Source organism: Arvicanthis niloticus, chromosome 4, assembly GCF_011762505.2.
Source record: "Arvicanthis niloticus isolate mArvNil1 chromosome 4, mArvNil1.pat.X, whole genome shotgun sequence".
In the NCBI taxonomy this organism is placed as follows: domain Eukaryota; kingdom Metazoa; phylum Chordata; class Mammalia; order Rodentia; family Muridae; genus Arvicanthis; species Arvicanthis niloticus.
Window position 1 is genome coordinate 109,928,928 of NC_047661.1, and position 18,661 is coordinate 109,947,588.

Consider the following 18,661-nt stretch of genomic DNA (forward strand, 5'->3'; position numbering starts at 1 on the left):
TACCAACTACTAGAAAAAAGTATCCAACATAAAAATCATAAATCAGGAAACCAAAATATGCCCATGAAAAGGTTTACTTAAAACAAAGCAAAAATAATTTAGGGTCATAAAATATAGTGGTTCAAACAATAAAGAGCTATTTCTTTACAGTAAGACTTTGGACGGTTGAGGAAAGTATTATAAATTACTAGATGATGAATGAATTTTTAAATTTTTATTATACTTGATAAATGGAATTGTAGTTATTTATGATGTCATTTTTATATTCTAAAAAAAGATATAACTTATTTGTTTTAAAATATGCCACCATGGGGTGAGGAGAATTTAATGAAGTCATTGTAGAAAAACATGGAAAGCAACATATTTGATTTGACTATTTGAAATTCTAAAATTAAAACAAATACTCATTGGATATTAGCTTTGTTACTAAAATATCAAACATAGCCAAAGAGACATTTAAAGGATGGGAACATGGCTCTGAAGGGAGTATCCAGACTGAACACAAACCTTACATCAACAAGTAAGGCAAAGCTCACCTTCCTTCGGGCTGACGGCAGCAGGAAGGCTGCTCCAGTCAAGGGTCCAAGCAGGACAAGGGTGTGGAGAAAACATCGCTTCAATGCCTTTTTCCTAGAAAAGGAAGGACCCTTTCCAAGTTAGTGAATTAATAAAGCCCTGTTTTCTATTTTCTACACTGACAAAGGCAATTAAAAGTAACCGCACTTGCACCAAAGTAATTAGTTACATAAAAAAAAAAAATACAAATGTCATATAAAATTTCATTTTAAATTCAGTACATTGCTATTATTTTTTACTTGTAATAAAAAGACAGGGCCAACTGGAGATCCAGCTCTGGGGGACGCCCCAAGGCCTGACACTATTTCTGATGCTATGGTGTGCTTACAAACAGGGGCCTATCATGACTGCCCGCCAAAAGGCCTGACAAGCAGCTGAAAGAGTCAGATGCAGATATTTACACCCAGCCAATGGACAGAAGCTGGTGACCCCAGGGAAAAGCTGGAAGAAGGTAAGGAGGAGGGCGTCCCCATAGGAAGACCAGCAGTCTCAATTAACCTTGACCCCTAAAATCTCTCAGACACTGAGCCACCAATCAGGTAGCATACACCAGCTGATATGAGGCCCCCAACACATATACAGAAGAGGACTGCTTGGTCTGGACTCAGAGAAGATGCATCTAACCCTTGAGAGACTTGGGACCCTAGGGAGTGGGGAGGCTTGGTGGGGTCCCAGGGAGTGGACCCTCAATCTCTCCACAATACAGGCTCCCTCATTGCCCTTGGCTACCTCCCAGAACTTAAAGGCAAGACCAGATTGTTGAAGACATCACATACTTTGGACACAGAATTTGGAGGAGTTGAGCTAGAACTGACCTGGAAGCGTCCTCCCTGAGAACTAGCTTTAATAGTATCTGCAGGTACCACATAAACTGCCGAGGCAGAAAAGTAATTAAGAGTTCTACTCAGCTGTCAAGGTACTAACCACAAAAATAACCTACATGAAAGATATCCATAGTGGTGTATTAAGCATGTGGTTACCCAATACCGACCTAATTGGACTTAGGGCCTGCTCAATGGTAGAGAACTCACGCCTAGTACTGTAAACATAGTAAATACCCTGTGTATAGTGAGGTCATGAATGCTACAGAACCTTACTGCTCATGTGAATTTCAAATACTTACTTAACTTAAACCCACACAGAAAGGTAGCCTCACCCCTAAAAAAGCTTCTTTTTACAGCAGATGACTATTGCAGAAATCCACAACTGGTCAAAATACAATACAAAGTATAAGTTTCGGTGGTGTCTCCAATCCTGGTTGATACAACTACAGTGTAATGCTTAAGGCCCAGGGAGCACTGAAGGAGGAGCAGAAAGACTGATAAGATGCAGGGTCTAGTATATTTTCTTCTAGATAGTGTTTTCTATATATGACAATAGCTGTACCTGTGAAGTCTGAACAATTTGATTACCTAAACAGGACCTGCATAATGACAATCCATTGACAAGCCAACCACAGATAGGGAAATACCACAAGGCCCTATCACTAGAGGAAAGCCTACAGGCAATTATGGCTGTTGAGAGAGAATCCATCTCCCTAGGAACAAGACCCCTGATAGGTTATCCAAGCCCAAGTGGATATCCCTAAACACACACACACACATATAAAGCAACATTAAATGGATTCAGTGGGGTTTTGTTTTGTGTGTGTGTGTGTGTGTGTGTGTGCATGTATGTACAAGATTAAAGGCCATGAATTTAAAAGATGGAGTAACACGCACACACACACTCACACACACAATTGAAGAGAGAGATAGGGAAGGCAGGAATAATGTAAATACAGCACTCAGGAATGAAATCTCAAAAAACAATTAAGTTAAAAAAATGAAATCATGACACTTGTATGAAGATGGATGGAATGGAGACCATCATGTGCATCAGAATAAACCAGACCAAGAAACATTAACTAAACACCCAAAATAAAGATGGAAATCAAAGTTCTGTAACACAGGAGATTTAGGTTAAAATGACCAGATAGGATGTTCCTTTTGATTCACACCATGAATATTTAATTTTTTTTAAAAAAAAAAAATACTACTTTAAACTATATTTCGACTTGAAAACAAGATTAGCAGAAACATTATTTGGTAAGATCTGAATAGCTATAAATAAAATGTATAATCGATGATGCCAGAAGATGATTATTAGTTGGGAAAGTATGCTCAGAGGGATAAAAAAAAAAAGAAGAAGAAAGAAAAGAAAAGAAAAGAAAAGAAAAGAAAAGAAAAGAAAGGAAAGCTGTAATAAAAGAAGCTAAGTACCATTAACTTGGTCACAGTCGGTCTTGGTCCTCCTATAAATAAAGGGTCATTCTGCTCATCTGCAGCTGCTACTTCATTACAGTTCACAGGCTGTTTACTGGCAGAGTTCAGCAACTCTGGTAAATACAGAAAGTAGATCCCACACTTAGAAGCTGCTGCTTTGACTTTTGGCACTTCCTGAATCCTCTGATACCAAGAGGTTAGTAGTGGAAACTGTTCCAGCTTCTCTGAAAACTTCTTGCAGATAATTACCTGTTTAAAAAAAAAGAATATTTTAGAAATAAATATAATATATATATGTGATTTTTATGACAATGTTAATGAAGTATCACATATCATAAAACTTACACATCTCAAAGGTACAATTCAACAAGTGAACATTAGGAATTCAAATAACTGTGCAAGTACCACCACCATCCAGTTCTAGGACACCATAACGCTGTGAGAATTTGCAGTAAACTTCTGTGCTCACAACTAGTTGCAGGTAGCCAGTGATCCGTTTTCCAAGTTTGTAATGTTGCTTATACAAAATAATAGAATCACAAGAAGTATTTGTGCTTTTCCACTTAGCATTATGCTGTAACATTCACTCACATAGCTCAGCTCACTAGTACTTTGCTTTCTTTATTAAGTCATTGTGAAGAACCACTCTAACTGTATGTAACTGGTAATTCAGTAGTTGATGGACACTGGCATGTTTTTCTAGGTATTGCCTATCAGAAACAGAACTGGTAGGTTGAAAGTATTCAATTGTTCTCTATGGTGGCTGTACCATTGTGGAGATTCCAATTTCCCCATGTTTATTTTTAATTTCTATTTATTGTTAGTCTGTGTATGATATTTGTATGATATTCGTGTTTGAGTACAGGCATTTGCTTGTTACCCATGGCAGATGTGTGGAGGTTTGAGGACAACCCTCACGAGTTTCTCCTTTGCACTGTGGAATCTGAAGATAAATGCCGGTCATCAGGTTGGCGTGGCTACTCCTTTTTCCTACATGGCAAATGCTTTCTCCTACTGAGCCACTGAGCTGGACCCCAGATCTTTCACATCTTGCCAACATCTGTCATTGCCATAACATTCTGGTGTTCAGTAGTTCCTTATAATAATGTTTGTTTTTCTTTCTTTATGATTAATGACAGCGAACACCTCATATTTATTTGTGATTTGCATATCTTTTAATATTCACTAATGACATTGCTTACGTCATCAAACACAGACAGACTGAGCTAGTGTCTAACTCAATGCTTTAGCTCTACTGATTAGCATTACTGGTGTTGGAACAGACTCTGCATGCTACCAGACAGGAAAATTCATCAATATCACCCTGCTACAAACCATGTGACCAACAACAGTAACCTGATTACAAAATACACTAGCACAATAGTATTATGGGAATAACCAAAAACTTTTAAAAATTGGATGTAAGGCTCACTCCATGAGATGAAACCTACATCTGACATTACTTATGTGACCAAAAACTTGAGACTAGATAGATCATGGTATTGTTCTGTTAAAGGAACATAGCAATAAGACAACCAACCGCTCATGACATATTGCTATACCCATATATTAATGTAACAATGAGACATCACTAGAGAAGTTTCTTTTTGTAGTAAGTGGTAATTAACACAGAAACTCACTACAGGACAATGGCAGAGAGTGGGACTTTGGAGCACTCAGCCCTAAACAGGATGTCTTTAGCAAACCCCTCCCCTCAGGGTTCAGGGATCTATGCAGACAGGAGGTGGAAATATGGTAACAGGCAGAAGTTGTAGGTGACTCCAAGGAGACAGTAATTTTAGAAATCACAGTGCTGATGCAATTATGAGTCACGGAGCCTGTGACAGAATATACAAGATGAGCACAAATTGAAGCCAGATGTGACCCCAGCACAGAGACGGGAAGTGAGTACAATATCCCATCCCTAACCAAGAAGCTACTTAGAGCCGACACCTGTTCAGACAGGGAAAGTCTGGAGTGATAAGAGGTATATCAAACACCCTCCAGGGCAAGACCTATGACCAGGAATGGTAGACTAACACAAAGAGGTCTTCATGGGTTTTGTGTGCTTTTTGCTTGTTTTGTATTGTTATTTTTTTGGCTTTTTGATTTTTTTTTTAAATTTGTTTTGATTTTTTTTTTTTTTGAGAGACAGATAAAAAGATGAAGTTGGGGAAGTAGGAAATGGAAAGGCTCAGGAAGAAGTTGAGGGGAGGAAAAACTATGATCAAAATAAACTATGGAAAAAATTTTAGAGCATTAAAATAAACTTATAATAAGGAACTAAACAGTAAAACTACAAACTGGACAAATTTCTTTTTTGGGGGGGGGGTGTTTGAGACAGGGTTTCTCTGTGTAGTCCTGGCTGTCCTGGAACTCACTCTGTAGACCAGGCTAGCCTCTAACTCAGAAATCCGCCTGCCTCTGCCTCCCAAGTGCTGGGATTAAAGGCATGCGCCACGACCGCCCGGCCAAATTTCTAAATAGATACCTTAACCTAAAAGTGTTTTTTATATATATATATATATATATATATATATATATATATATATATAACTTTATATAATAAAGTTATATATATATATATAAAATCATATATATATATGATTATAAAAAATTTATAAAAATACTAATTGTCATATATCATTAGACAATTGAAAATTAAGATGGCACCACTACATACCTATTAGAGTAACAAACTTCCAAAACACAACACAAGGGAGGGGGAGGGGGAGGAGGCGGAACAACATAAACCACGTGGAAAGGCGGCTTGGTAGTTCCGTACCAGACAAGCTCACTAGACAACCCCGCGGCACTGTTGCACAGACGTGAGCACGCTCACAGCTTACTCATCATTTACTACCTGTATCAAGTTCACCCCACTGCTGGTCATAGTTTAACCCTCCCTCTATCCGCCTTCTAATCTGCACACGTTTTCAACTATAAATCACGGCTAACAAGCCATCCCATTGTCTCTGGCCTTCATTATATCTGTGAGGGTCTCAACATACTAAGTATAGAAGGCTAAACGGACAGTGCTATACGAAAATAAAAATATTAATATATACGTAGAAAGATCTCTAACTGTTTAATGAAGGAAGCAGTAAGTTTAGCTTTAAGCAAATTGTGTAAAGATTTAAATTTATCACAATTTTATGCCGATAAAGTGTCCACGGTCATGGCATTTTTAGTAGTAAAGGAAAATTTTCAGCCCACTAGAGAAATATGGAATAGTGTTTACAGTCCCATTTTGATTAATAACTATCTAAACTTCCTTTTCTTTAGTGAATGTTATCATCCCTACAGTATGCCATTATAATTTATATGTTATTAGAAAATGATGTAAGTACATACTAACAAAGGACACGCTTGATGAGTTAAGGAGGATATTTCACTGAAGCAAAAATAAAAAATAAAATGATAAATATTAAGAATTGAAAAAGGTCCCTATAGCAGTCTCTGCACTGATATTTTATCTATATTATGATTTTGTTTTCCAAGGTTTACTAGTCAATCATAATCTGAATCAAATGGAAATTTCCAAAAATAAATAATTCATGAGACTTGAGGAAAATGTGTGCTAGTCCTCCATACCTTATAAAATGTATTATTCATTTTGAATTAGATTAAAATGTTTTTAAAAATGCTATCTATAAGGCACTGTGGGAGCCAAAAAATTTATAGTTCTTTATAAAATCCTTAACTGCCTGCAAATAAATTAGGTGCTAAGAGAACTGAGCTTAAAACACAGAAAAATACTTCCACTCTTTCATAAACTCATAACTCCCAAATAATGAGAACCAAAGACAGTGAGAACACTGAAATGTCAAAGGACATCAGAGTCCTACATTTAAAAGGGCTCGTGACCATGCAGAGAACACAAATAAGCAGAAGAATAAGGCAAGAAAATCAGTTCAGGACCCAGACAAGAACGTAAGCAAAGTACATGAAATGGACAGTAACTTGGAGAAGAAATGTAAAAACAACAGAAAAAAAAAAATCAGCAAGAAAACTGAGACTCTACACAAGAACCAAATGAATTCTCAAAATGAAAGATCAGTTCATAAACTTTGTCAGGAACAAAGGACAAGTCAAGACAATGGTAAATTCTGACATGTGAATGTGACCAAAGCTTCTAAGATATATAATGAGACCAAACCAAAGAATAAAGATGGTAAAAGGCTTAGAGATAAAATATAAATGCATAGACAATTTATTCAATAGAATTGTAACAGATTTTTTTAAATACAGAGAAAGAGACAGACCTCAAATCAAGAGGCATTTAGAATTCCTTAATAGTAATAACCAGAAAAGAATCTCTATGTAACAAATCACAGTCGAGATTTCCGAAAATGCAAAGCAAAGAAACCATACCTATACCTATTTTCACCTATAAGGGGACAATGCCAACTCACAGACAAGAGGCAGAATCATCAGAATCATGAGCAACTCTACAAGCCAGAAAAGCAGGGAATGATCCAGTTCAAGCCCTGAACATAACGATCAACCAAGATCTCCATAAACAGCAATATTATCTTTTGGGATGGATGGAGAAATGAAGCAGTTCAAGAAAAGCACAAATTAAAGCAAACCATGTCAACCACGCCAGCACTGTGCAAGCCTTAAACTTACACAGAAGAAAAAGAAAGACAGGTTCACACAAGACAATGCAGCAACAGAAGTCAAAGAATGAGAATTCAATTGCATCGAATGTGGCAGACTGAGTCTGAGCAGGAGAGAATAACACAGGTAACAATACTAACCAACAGGAACAACCAACAGTATCACAGGAATAATTCTCTTTCAATGACTTTACTTGCAAATGGATTCACCTACTAAAAAGATGCAGACTGATTAGATTTAAAAAAAAAAAAAATAGTACGTGTTTTCTTTTTTTCCAAGAAACACACTTAGATGGCAAAAATGCCCAAACACTGAGTCAAAGGATGGAACTCAAGTGACCAAGCAAAGGAGCTGTGCGCGAGCAGGTGTTAGGACTTCCCCATCTGATAACGTAGACTTCAAAGCGAAGCTAACAGAAGAGATAGGAAGGACAAATACATACAACAAAGGGAACAGTCTGTTAAGAAGACAGAAGAATTTTAAGTATTTTGGCATTGAATCAGAGTTTTCAGTTTCATGGTGAAGAACACAAATGGGCACTAAGGTCCTGATACAGTGACAGTGGGAGACTTTAACATCCCACCTTTATTTAGATAGCTATTCCAAACTAAAAATCAGCAAAGAAACATTAAAGCTAAACTATGCCATAGATAAACCGGTTTTAACAGAGAACTATAAAATATTCCATCTAACAAATAAGGAACACACATTCTTCCCAGAGGTGCATGAAACCTACTTTAAATTGATCCCATTATAGGCCACAAAGCAAGAGCCCATAAATACAACAAAGGGGAAAAAAAGTATCAGACCACAGTGAAATAAAACTGGAAAGCAACTACAAAAGAAATCTCAGAAACTACAGGAAGAGATGGAGACTGAACAATACACATTTGAATAAACAGGATCGTTGAGGAAATCTAGAAGATATTAAAAACTTTCTAGAATCAAAAAAAAAAAAAATTATCACATTGTGCCAGAATTTCTTGAGATTTCCCTACAAGGAAAGCTTACAGCTACAAAAATGAGAGACATCTTAGCTACCCTAAGCATCCAATTCAAGGTTTTAGAAAAAGAAGCCAAACTAAAATGCATTAGATGGCAAGACGTAGAAAGAGGAGGGCAGAGAGTAACGGAATAGAGGCTCAAAGCACAGCCCGCAGGAATGACCACATTAAGATGCGGTTCTTAAAAGGAGTAGCAAGATGGACAAGCCATTAGCCACGCTAACTGAAAGAGACCACAGCAAGAGAATATGAGGTGAACGAGGAGCTGTAGGAACAGATCAACACCACTCCAACCCAGATGACCATTGGGGAATACTGTGAAACATACAGTCCAGAAAGCTGGAAAATCTAGAAGAGATGGGCAAGTCTCTGTACTCATCTGAATATCTGTTACTCAAGCTCTAGGGGATCCAATACCCTCTTCTGACACGGATACCTATATTCATACATACATATCCATACATAGGTCTACACACACTCACACCCACACAATCTAAAAAAAAATCTTTATGAAATAATAAAAACCATAAACTATTGGAAGAAAAAAAATTTCTCCAAAGTACCTACAGTGGGAAAGAGAAGCAGAAAAGTCAGCCATGGGAGCCCAGCCGTGGTAAGAAAGCTCAGCTGAGAACTCAGCTGACTGCCTCGACTTCTCTAGTCAGTGTCTGCTGGGTGTTGTGAGTATACATGATGATGTCATCTCTATCTGTTGCCATGTGTTATTTTACCTGGAAGCCTTACCCAAAGAGACCATCTGCTCTACCTGGGAGACTCCCGGGCTAACTGCCTCAAAGGGGTTTCCCAGTCATTTCTGCTGAATGGTTTTAGCATCTGAGTTGATGAGTTTTGCTATCTGTATACTTACCCACTACTTGCTATGTATTCTTTTATTACTTACTGTACACTTAACAAACTCACATATCTGAAACTGAAAATATGAGTCCCTTCGATCCTTTCCTGGACCACCAGAACTGAGTCATAAAAGCAGAAAGAAAACCATAGAGCAGAAAAATGTTTTAAGAGAGGAGGAAAAACAAGGGTTGAGGGGAGAGCAGATACATGTGACATGAAAGCAGGAAGAGACCACTATGAGAAAGAAGGATATAGGGGTGGGGATTTAAAGAGTGGTGGGAGGAGGACCAACAAGAACAATGTATGTGTGAAAATGCCATAAAAAAACCTCTTACTTTGTATGACAATTAAAAATAAAGTCTGATACATTAATAAAATTAGACATGTTTTCTTTTCCTTAACTTTCTTCTACTGTGTTAATTTATTATTTTTAGGTGGCTATGACATCTTTCCTTCTATCTGAACATGAACTGTAAATGAATGACAAGAATTCCTATTTAAAAGAAGGGCATGTGATATATCTTGTGGTAGATGGCTTGCTTAGCAGATGTGGGGCTCTGAGTTCTGCACTTCAATTCATTCCTTTTTAGTTCATTCATTACAATTTCTTCCACATACTTAATATACTTCCTAATAGGGAAGTCTCATAAATGAATCAAAGGAGGGGGACTAAGAATTCTGCACTTTATTCATCCCTTTTAAATCTACTCTTAAAATTCTGAATAAGACAGGATGGTGCCAGGCCTCTTCCATGGCAAAGTCCCAGAGCACTGGAAATCAGCTGTGTAGCTTAGGACCCACTGCAAAGAGTGGAGCAGGTTCAGGGCAACACCTCTGCACACCACACCCTTTACAGCTTCTGTTTAGCAAAACCTATGTCCGTAACTCTTCTGATCTCTAGTCATCCAAACCTTGACTTAGCAAAATCAATTTCATCTTTCATGTCCCGACCTTATGTCTGGGGATAATTACCCTGACCCTGGCTTAGCTCGACACTTCTAATGCAAATTAATGTCTTCATTATTGATCACAAACTTGATCCTGATTCTGAAGGTCTGCACTCACTCCAGCACAAAGGTCTGGCAATAACTGCTTTAAAAATATGCTGGATGCATCACTCAAAATGATTCATGGGAGGAAAATAAGACAGAAACAACACCAAGGCTTTTGACAAAGAAAGATGAAGTCCTGAAAAAAAAAGTGCAGATTAGAAAAAATACAAAGGAATAAAGGAAAATATGATAAATTCATTAAAACAATGAGGTGTGGCTATAGCTCTGTTGACAGTGCTTGCCTAGCAGACATAAAGCCTCAGGTTTGAGTCCTTCACTGTGTACTGAGGTGTAGTGGTACATACTGGTAACCCCAGTATTTGAAAGGTAGAAGCAGAAGATTAGAAGTTCAAAGTCATCCTCCTCAACATAGGAAGTGTGAGAGTAGCCCAGGATAGATGAGTCTGTCTCAAAACCATGTAATAGAAAAGGATAAGTACATATTTTCATCTTGTTTCTTAACAGTTTTTTTAAATGTATTATTACTGTATGTGATGGTACCTGTATTTCAGCACAGGCATGTATGTGCTAAGGCATGTTTATAGATGTCACAGGATGGCTTTCAGAAGTCTCTTCCTTCCTTCCATTGTGGATGCCATGGATGGAACTCAGTTTGTCTGGCTTGCACAAGGCACATGAATTTATCTGCTAAGCTATCTCACTGGCCAGTATTGCTCTATTTTAAACCTAGTGTTCCTTTGCAACATCAGACTTACTCAGTAATAGTCAAGTTGATATCCTACCTGATTAGAGATGGAAAAAATCCAGTCAATTAGAAATACTTTGGCTTTGATTAATCCCAATCAGGTAAATAAGATTTAAATTCATCTAAAATGAAATGCAAATCACCTGAGATGAATAGGGCCACCTGGAAGACCTAGAGTCACCTTCATGCAGGTGAATCCAATTTGTCTTTTGCTTTCTTGAATTAAAAATCAAACACTCTTATTTTCTCTGTAGCACTTACCATTATTTTATATAAATATTATTTGTTTGTTTACTTGTTCATTTCTTCATTTCCCTAACTAGAAAATTAACTCCAGTGAAGTCTGGGATCCTAACTGCCTTCATCATTACTGTATTCTCAGTACTTGCAAAGCTCCTGACAAACTCATCTTCAATAATGTTTAAAATGAGAGTGCCTCTAGGAACTCTTGAGAAATCAGAAATCATGAACACCATGTCTCTCATAATGTATAACCACTCGACAGACTTTTATACTCATAAAAGGGAAGAGTCAAGGATAAAGGAAACCAAAAATCATTTGCCTGGAAAAAGACAGTCACAGGACATTTAAAATATCAGTTAAAGCCTACACAGTTCCCAATTCTGTCTCCATCCATGTTGTTTAATTCTGAAATAATTTGCTTGTCATTCTTGTTTCATTTCACCTTGGACAACAGAGACAACAAAGAGTCCTTTAAGAAAGTAACATTTTTTTTCAAACTGTACCAATGTCAGTGTACACAGACAAGAAAAGGGTCTTTAAGAAAGTAACAATTTCTTCAAACTGTATCAATACCAATGTACAGAGACAACAAAAGAGTCCTTAAGAAAGTAACAACGTCTCTATAATGTACCAATGCCAATGTACAAAGACAACAAAAGAGTCCTTAAGAATAACAATTTCTCCATACCTTGTCAATGCCAACGTACAGATTTTCATTAGAAGTCTAATGATATACAAACAGGATGACATATAAACAGACAAAAATCTGGTTTCTGGGTCTCTATTAGGGAAAAAGGGAACATGCTTCAAATCAGAAAAAATGCAGCTACTAAGAACCAATTGGAAGGCTGCAAAAGCTAGCTTCTTATGTTTGTGATAGTATATCACCTGGTTCTTTTTGCCACAGAGGACGAGACAGATAGGTGGGTAGATAGATAGATATATAGATAGACAGACAGACAGGCAAATAAACTTTACTAGGAAAGAAAACTTTACATGTAAAATTTCCCACATCATTGAAAAGTATGCAATCTTAAAGAGAAGTATTCAAATGAGAGAAAAAATATGATTTGATAATACCCAATATAATGGTTAGCATTTTAATTGACTATTTTATTATAAAATAAAGCTGACAAATGCTCTTAATCTTTAGTCATTTTTTGTTTTGTCTCATTAAAATATATTTTATAAAGATAATTATAATAGCAACTTAAAATTAACAATAATATCAATTGCTAACATTTAGTAACTTAAAATTAACCATAATTTTATTCATTCCTTACACTGATCACACTATAGAGTATGTTAATCAGATTTTCATCACTATGAGAAAGTTACTGAGATAATAATCTTAGTAAGACAAAGGTCTATGTGCCACACAGTTCCGGAGATTTCAATCCATGGTCACTTGAGCCTGTTATCTTGAACCTATAGTGGCACAGAACACTGCAGTAGGAAGGTGCAGGGGAGGAGACCTCATGCAAATAAAGAGGTAAAAGGAACATAAGGTGCCACAAATGCCTGCATCCAGCTAAACGGCACAGCCATTGTCATTGCTTCCTTCCAATGGGTCACACCTAAAAGCTCTACCATCTCCCAAGTAAGTTACAGGCTGGGGACCAAGTCTTTAAACACATGCACCTTTGGAGGGAAGCCAATCAAGAGGATGGGCTCCACTTTACAGACCAGAGATTTGCTGAGAACCAAATGCAAACCCAAGCAACTTAACTAGTAACATAAAGACTACAGACAAATCCTTACCAAAAAGTGGTGAATACAGGGCAAAAGCACGATGTCTGCCAAAGTGAAGTACAGTCCTTCTGCAAACACGTGCTCCAGAGGCGGAAGATCAGAGGCTTTTGTTTTCCTGATGTGGGAAGGCTCCCTATTGGTAGCAGCTGCATCCTCTTGCACTGTGAGCTTTGAGAACGCCACCTTCAGTTCTAGACTCTTGGAAGAAGCAGCCAAGTCTTTGGGTGTCTTCTGTGCACTCGCCTTGCTCTTTGCTATTCCCTTACCAGAGGGAGGCTCACTGCCAGCAGCCTTCTGCTGCTTCAGCTTCTGTCTCCGGAGTTTGTCATCATTGTGTACTCTGACAGGCTCGCTGAGCTTTCTCTCAAGCTCTAGTATTTCTTCAGGGATAGTTGGGGGCTGGTCAGAGGATTCCTGGAGAAAATTCTCAACAGCCAAAGGGATGGTGAGTTCACATAGCCTGGTCCACTGACTAACCTACAAAACAAACAGGATGTGAGCAATTCTCCCCTCTTAACACATCTTCAGGAAAATTAGCTAATACTGGGAAATAAGGCTGGGTCAAATAACTTAAGGCATGGGCTAAAGCATCCTTGGGCACTCGGATTCTGCTAGATTGGAAAACATACTACAATGTTTGAAAAATGCACCGTGTTCCTGAATGCTTACAGAATAAGCCACTCCTCTCCCCACATGGTGGTTTGAATGAGAACAGGCTCATCCAGTTGAATACTTGGGCCACAGCTGGTGGAAGCATTTGGGAAGGATTAAAAAGTATGGCTGTGTTGGCAGTATGGCAGCCTTATCATGCTGGCTGTTTGTTTGTTTGTTTTCAAGATGGTGGCAAACTTTGGATGAGGAGAGCAGCTGAATGCTGTAAGACAGGGTTAACAGGCCATCCTAGTAGGAGCTTAGAAGACAACTGCTGAGAGCAATGCAAACTATGAATGCCCCAGCTCAAGAGGTTTCAGAGGGAAACAATATTAGCAACTGGGCTACAGACCTTTCTTGTGATTTTTTTTTTTTGCAAATAAATGAGGATGTTTTATGTCCTTGTCCTAAGAACCTGTCTGAGAATTAAAAAGCAATGAAATATTTTTTCTTGGCTGAGGAGATTTCAAGAGAGGCTAATACTGACTACATCCTATGGCTATTAGTAATCACTCTTATGTTGATCTACAGTGAAAAAGAACAAATGAGACAAAACAAAAACAAAAACAAAAACAAAAACAAAAACAAAAACAAAAACAAAAAAAAAAAAAAAAACCCGTACAGTTAGAAGGGGAAAAAAGAGGACCAGGAAATTTAATACTGCAACTAAGGCTTGTTTGTGCTAAAAAAGATAGGGACAGGCTGTATGCAAAATGGAATAAAAGAAGGGGGCTGCCCTTTAAAGCTTCCAACTTACAAAAAGAAAATGCTTGAGGAATTTTCTGCTCCCAAATGCAACAAAGGAAGCTTTTGCAGATTTAATTCAAGGAGGAAGCCAGGCTCCATCCCAAGTGGGCAGCACATGGTCTGGCTTTATCGTTATGAAGAATACAAGAGTTGAGGACTCTCGAAATCTTCCTCTATGGTTAAAGAGCAGCTGAGGCCCTGCATGGAAGCCTTGAGGGAGGCTGATCTATAAAGCTGTGAAAGTGAACCCAGAGCCATGAGACACCTGACAAGGAGACTTCCAGACATGGAGTGGAACCAACTGAAGAGAGAGAAGTGAGTTGCAATCATCCAGGTAAAGGTGAAGCCATCCAAGCCCTTTGACGTCAGACATGGAACTCAGTATCTGGAATTAGCTTTCTGTGTTTCAGTTTTACATTGGTCCAGTATTTCCTCACTTCCTTTTGGAGTGGTAATGTAAATTCTGTGCCACTGTATGTTGGAAACACTTAAGTTGCTGTTTGATTTTATATGTGGTTACAATTAAAGATTGCCTAGAGTGTCGGAAGAAACTTTAGACACTGAAACAGTATTGAGACTGAAAGGCAATGGAGACTTTAGAAGTATTACATACACTTTGCTTTATGATATGGCCACAGGTCTGCAGGGACTAACAAATAGAACCTGGTGGTTTAGCTGAGAATGAACTCTATCGGCTCATATATGTGAATACTTCATTGCCAGATGCTGTGACTGTTTGGGAAGGCTTAGGAGGCTTGCCCTTGTTGGAGGAGGTGTAGTACTGTGGCAGTTTTGAGATTCCAAAGGAACAAAGCTTTTCCCTGTAAATTCTCAGGGTTATGTCTCAAGATGAGAGTTTTCAGCTACTGTTTCAGCACCATGCCACCAAGACATCCCCAAGGCCTTTAAATCTCCTCAGGGCTTACAAGGCCCTACTACTTGAGCTTGTATCTATTTATTAACATTTCTTTTAAAGGTCCTCAACATAATGAAGGAGGAAAAACATTATTATTTCAAAATAATGTATCCAAACTTCATAAAGCACATTTTAAATTCTTTTTAGTATTGCCCTGTAATGATGCCATACAAAGGACTCAACTATCCAATAGTTACCAGTGGCAAGTTAAAATCATGTTGGAGTAACTGTTATTACTTATAGGTTTAAATAGCGGAAGAGACCTTATACTTACTTCAGCACAGGCTTTCAAGCAAGTCTTTTTAAAACCCAGAAGTTCCAAAATTTCTTTTCTTGAGGGCTCAGCTTCATAGGATTTCTGGATTATGTGTCTTAGGACTACAGCAAGTCCTGCTCTACAAAAAACATCAGGTTGATCTACCACAGCAGGCAAGCAACAATTCTGGACTATCGGAGGGAGCGCCTGCTTTGAAATGACCTGTATTTCTATGTCCTGGGGCAGTGCCTCTTTCAGGAGTGAAGTGTCCGTACTTTCTTCTGTAAGGACTAAGCAAACGTTAAAGACTTTGCATTCACAGTATGATAATAAAAACAAAGTTACAGATGTGTGGAGAGGAAAGATGCACCCTTCTGTCTGGTGAGAGTACTCCAGGTACAGAGATTCTTCTGTGGGGCTTTTCTTAATGCCTTTCATTTTCTGTCGTCATTGGGTCACCTAGAACAAAAATCAATATGGTTATATGCTTTCGAAAGCAACAATTTATAAGGTAAAATAGAAATGTTTTTCAAAAAAAAAATCAGCAAGAATTTATATGTAAGAATTTTTACTTCAAAGCTGAAAAATGTCTTTGAAAAGAAAACTTTCCTCACTGTGCATGATTACATACTTTTAGGGGTGGGTTTATCCCTTTAGGGATGGGATGAGCAACCTTGGCACTGTGTAATAGAGAGTGAGTACTCTTTACACCCCTTCCCTGCCAGGCCAGCATTTCTGGATCTCTCTGTAGTACACATAGAGCCTGTTTCACACCATTCCCACTGCTTCTGAGTCACCATCACGCCTAAGTTATATCTGTTGTCTTCCATGGCTTCTGTCCCTCCTGCCCTGCAACTGTTAAAAATGAGATTCTGCCACCTAGCACAAGTCCTGTAATTTCTTTCCATCTTACTGAAATAACAGTCCGGCCTTCTACAGTGCCCTACACAGACCTTGATTTAATCCTTTTATGTCTCCTGAGTTTATCTCAATTTTTCTCATTGCTTACTGCATCCCCCAAAGTGAAGTGAGATTCGCTAGAATTCTAACTGCATTCCAACTTCAACATCTTTACACTTGCTGTTTCCAGAACACAGAACACTACCTCCAGGTATTTAATAACGGTGTCTATATTTTATATTCCCAACCCCGATCTCTACACTCCCTTTATTTTCCCTTCTACGCTGTAATTGCCTCCACAACACTTAAGACCATTATAATACATACATCATTTATTCTTTACCAACTACTACAGTGTTCTGTAGAAGAATTTTGTTAACCTATGCTTAAAATAGAGCCTACTAAATATTTGTATGTAAAAAGTATTTGCTGAATGAACACATGAAGAGGTACACACACTGGTTGTTTTTGAAATGCACACAGGCCATCTTGAGGACAAATGATTTCCTTAAGGCTTTTGTCAATTAGGACCTTATACTCTTGAGTTCCTGGTCCAGAGTTACCCACATTCTGTTCCATAAACCACAATTGAGAAACGGACACTAGATGGCACTCTTTAAAAGCACTTAGAAGTATGGACTAGGAAGAGGGTGTAGTGGAGAAAAAAAAATGTTGGTCTGTGTGTGTGTGACTCTGTGTGTGTGACTCTGTGTGTGTGTGTGTGTAGAAAAGTACAAAAGAACAATGGCAAATTAATTTTGCATATAAGCTATAAACTTTACTCATTGTGAGTACTCACAATGTTAACTGCCAACAAGATAAAATAGAAATAGCTGTCCATGGTGAAATTTGAAAAATTAATGAGAGCCCGTCTAAGAGAAAATGAGAAGTACATGTGACTTTCCTTGGAAATCAAAAATGTTGGTTAATAACTGAAGTTTAAAGACATTACATTCCCTGGACAATATCTCCCCATTACTCACTAGTGTAATTAAATAAAGATTAAACATTTAATAAACCTGTACAAATTTAGTGAGTGTTTGGTTTGCCCTGTGTTTTTGGGTTCAGAACATTGTTTTGGCTCAAAGCTTAAAAATATAAGTAAAAGAAATTCCTTTCTCCCTTCTCTTTCTATTTTGACAATCCCCTGGTTACATCTGAACTTTAAGGCAGACACTCCACAATCCCAGGGTCTCCAACGGTTCTGGGATGCGGCTTGCATTGTCCCTTACTAGATTTTCATCACACACACACACCTGTCATGTGTTCCTCAATTCTGCCAGATGCCATACTGCAGTCACTGAGAGGACATGACAAAGCGGCAGACAAACCATAAAGCATCAGGAGCTGAACACAGCCAGTAGAACATGCATCTGTCTCTTCTATGTCAGAATGATTGGGAATTTGTGAGAGGAATAAATAGGTAAAAAGAAAACAGAAAGGCTTCAGTTCCATTACTTAGAGAAATCTTCAATATGTTTATTTTAAATGGTTATATTAGATCATAGGTAGAATACTTAGACATTTAGGCTTTTTGCATTTCCATTCTAATTAATATATCTTGGCTTTGACAAAACATTTTACATAAGAAAAAAGAAATCAGTTAAAAAAAAAAAAAACTAAACTCTTTAAAAAGAAGAGCTTTTGGGCTTGGCTGAATATGCCTTTAATCCCAGCACCTGGGAAGCACAGGCAGGTGTATCACAGTGACAGAGAGAGCCAAGATGAAAAAAAGAGAGGGAGGCGGAGGGAGAGGGAGAAGGAAAGGGAGAGGGAGAGGGGAAGAAGAGGGGGAGGGGGAGAGGGAGAGACAAGTGACAGAGACACAGAAAGAGAATAAAAAATATTAAAAGTAAATATACTTCTTTAACACCCAGAATTTTAAAAAGCAACTTGAATGCTTTGTGTTCAAAGTTCAAGTCAGGATATTTGGCAACTTGATATTACACAATAAATTACAATTTACATGACAGAGCAAATGTTATATTATTTGGCAAAATATTACTATTTTGTATTATTTTGTCTTACATTAAGAAATATTAGCAAGCATGTTGGCTCACTTCTTTAATCCCAGCATTCAAGGCAAAAGGAGCTCTGTGAGTTCAAGGCCTGCCTG

The 18,661-nt window shown here is 37.9% G+C and overlaps 1 protein-coding gene across 2 annotated transcripts in view; it reads right to left on the reverse strand.

Annotated features, from left to right (window-relative positions):
- Positions 1-18,661, reverse strand: part of Gstcd (glutathione S-transferase C-terminal domain containing) — an 85,371-nt gene that overhangs the window by 61,883 nt on the left and 4,827 nt on the right. Inside the window, exons 2-6 of one of the 2 annotated variants that reach the window (XM_076933266.1) lie at positions 17,802-17,927; positions 15,664-16,104; positions 13,085-13,552; positions 2,838-3,089; positions 537-630 (exon numbers count right to left, since the gene is read on the reverse strand). In XM_076933266.1, the coding sequence (XP_076789381.1) occupies positions 537-630; positions 2,838-3,089; positions 13,085-13,552; positions 15,664-16,083 (1,234 nt within the window). In that variant the 5' untranslated portion in view covers positions 16,084-16,104; positions 17,802-17,927. The remainder of the gene's footprint in view (positions 1-536; positions 631-2,837; positions 3,090-13,084; positions 13,553-15,663; positions 16,105-17,801; positions 17,928-18,661) is intronic. The other variant, XM_034500222.2, reaches the window with a different exon arrangement.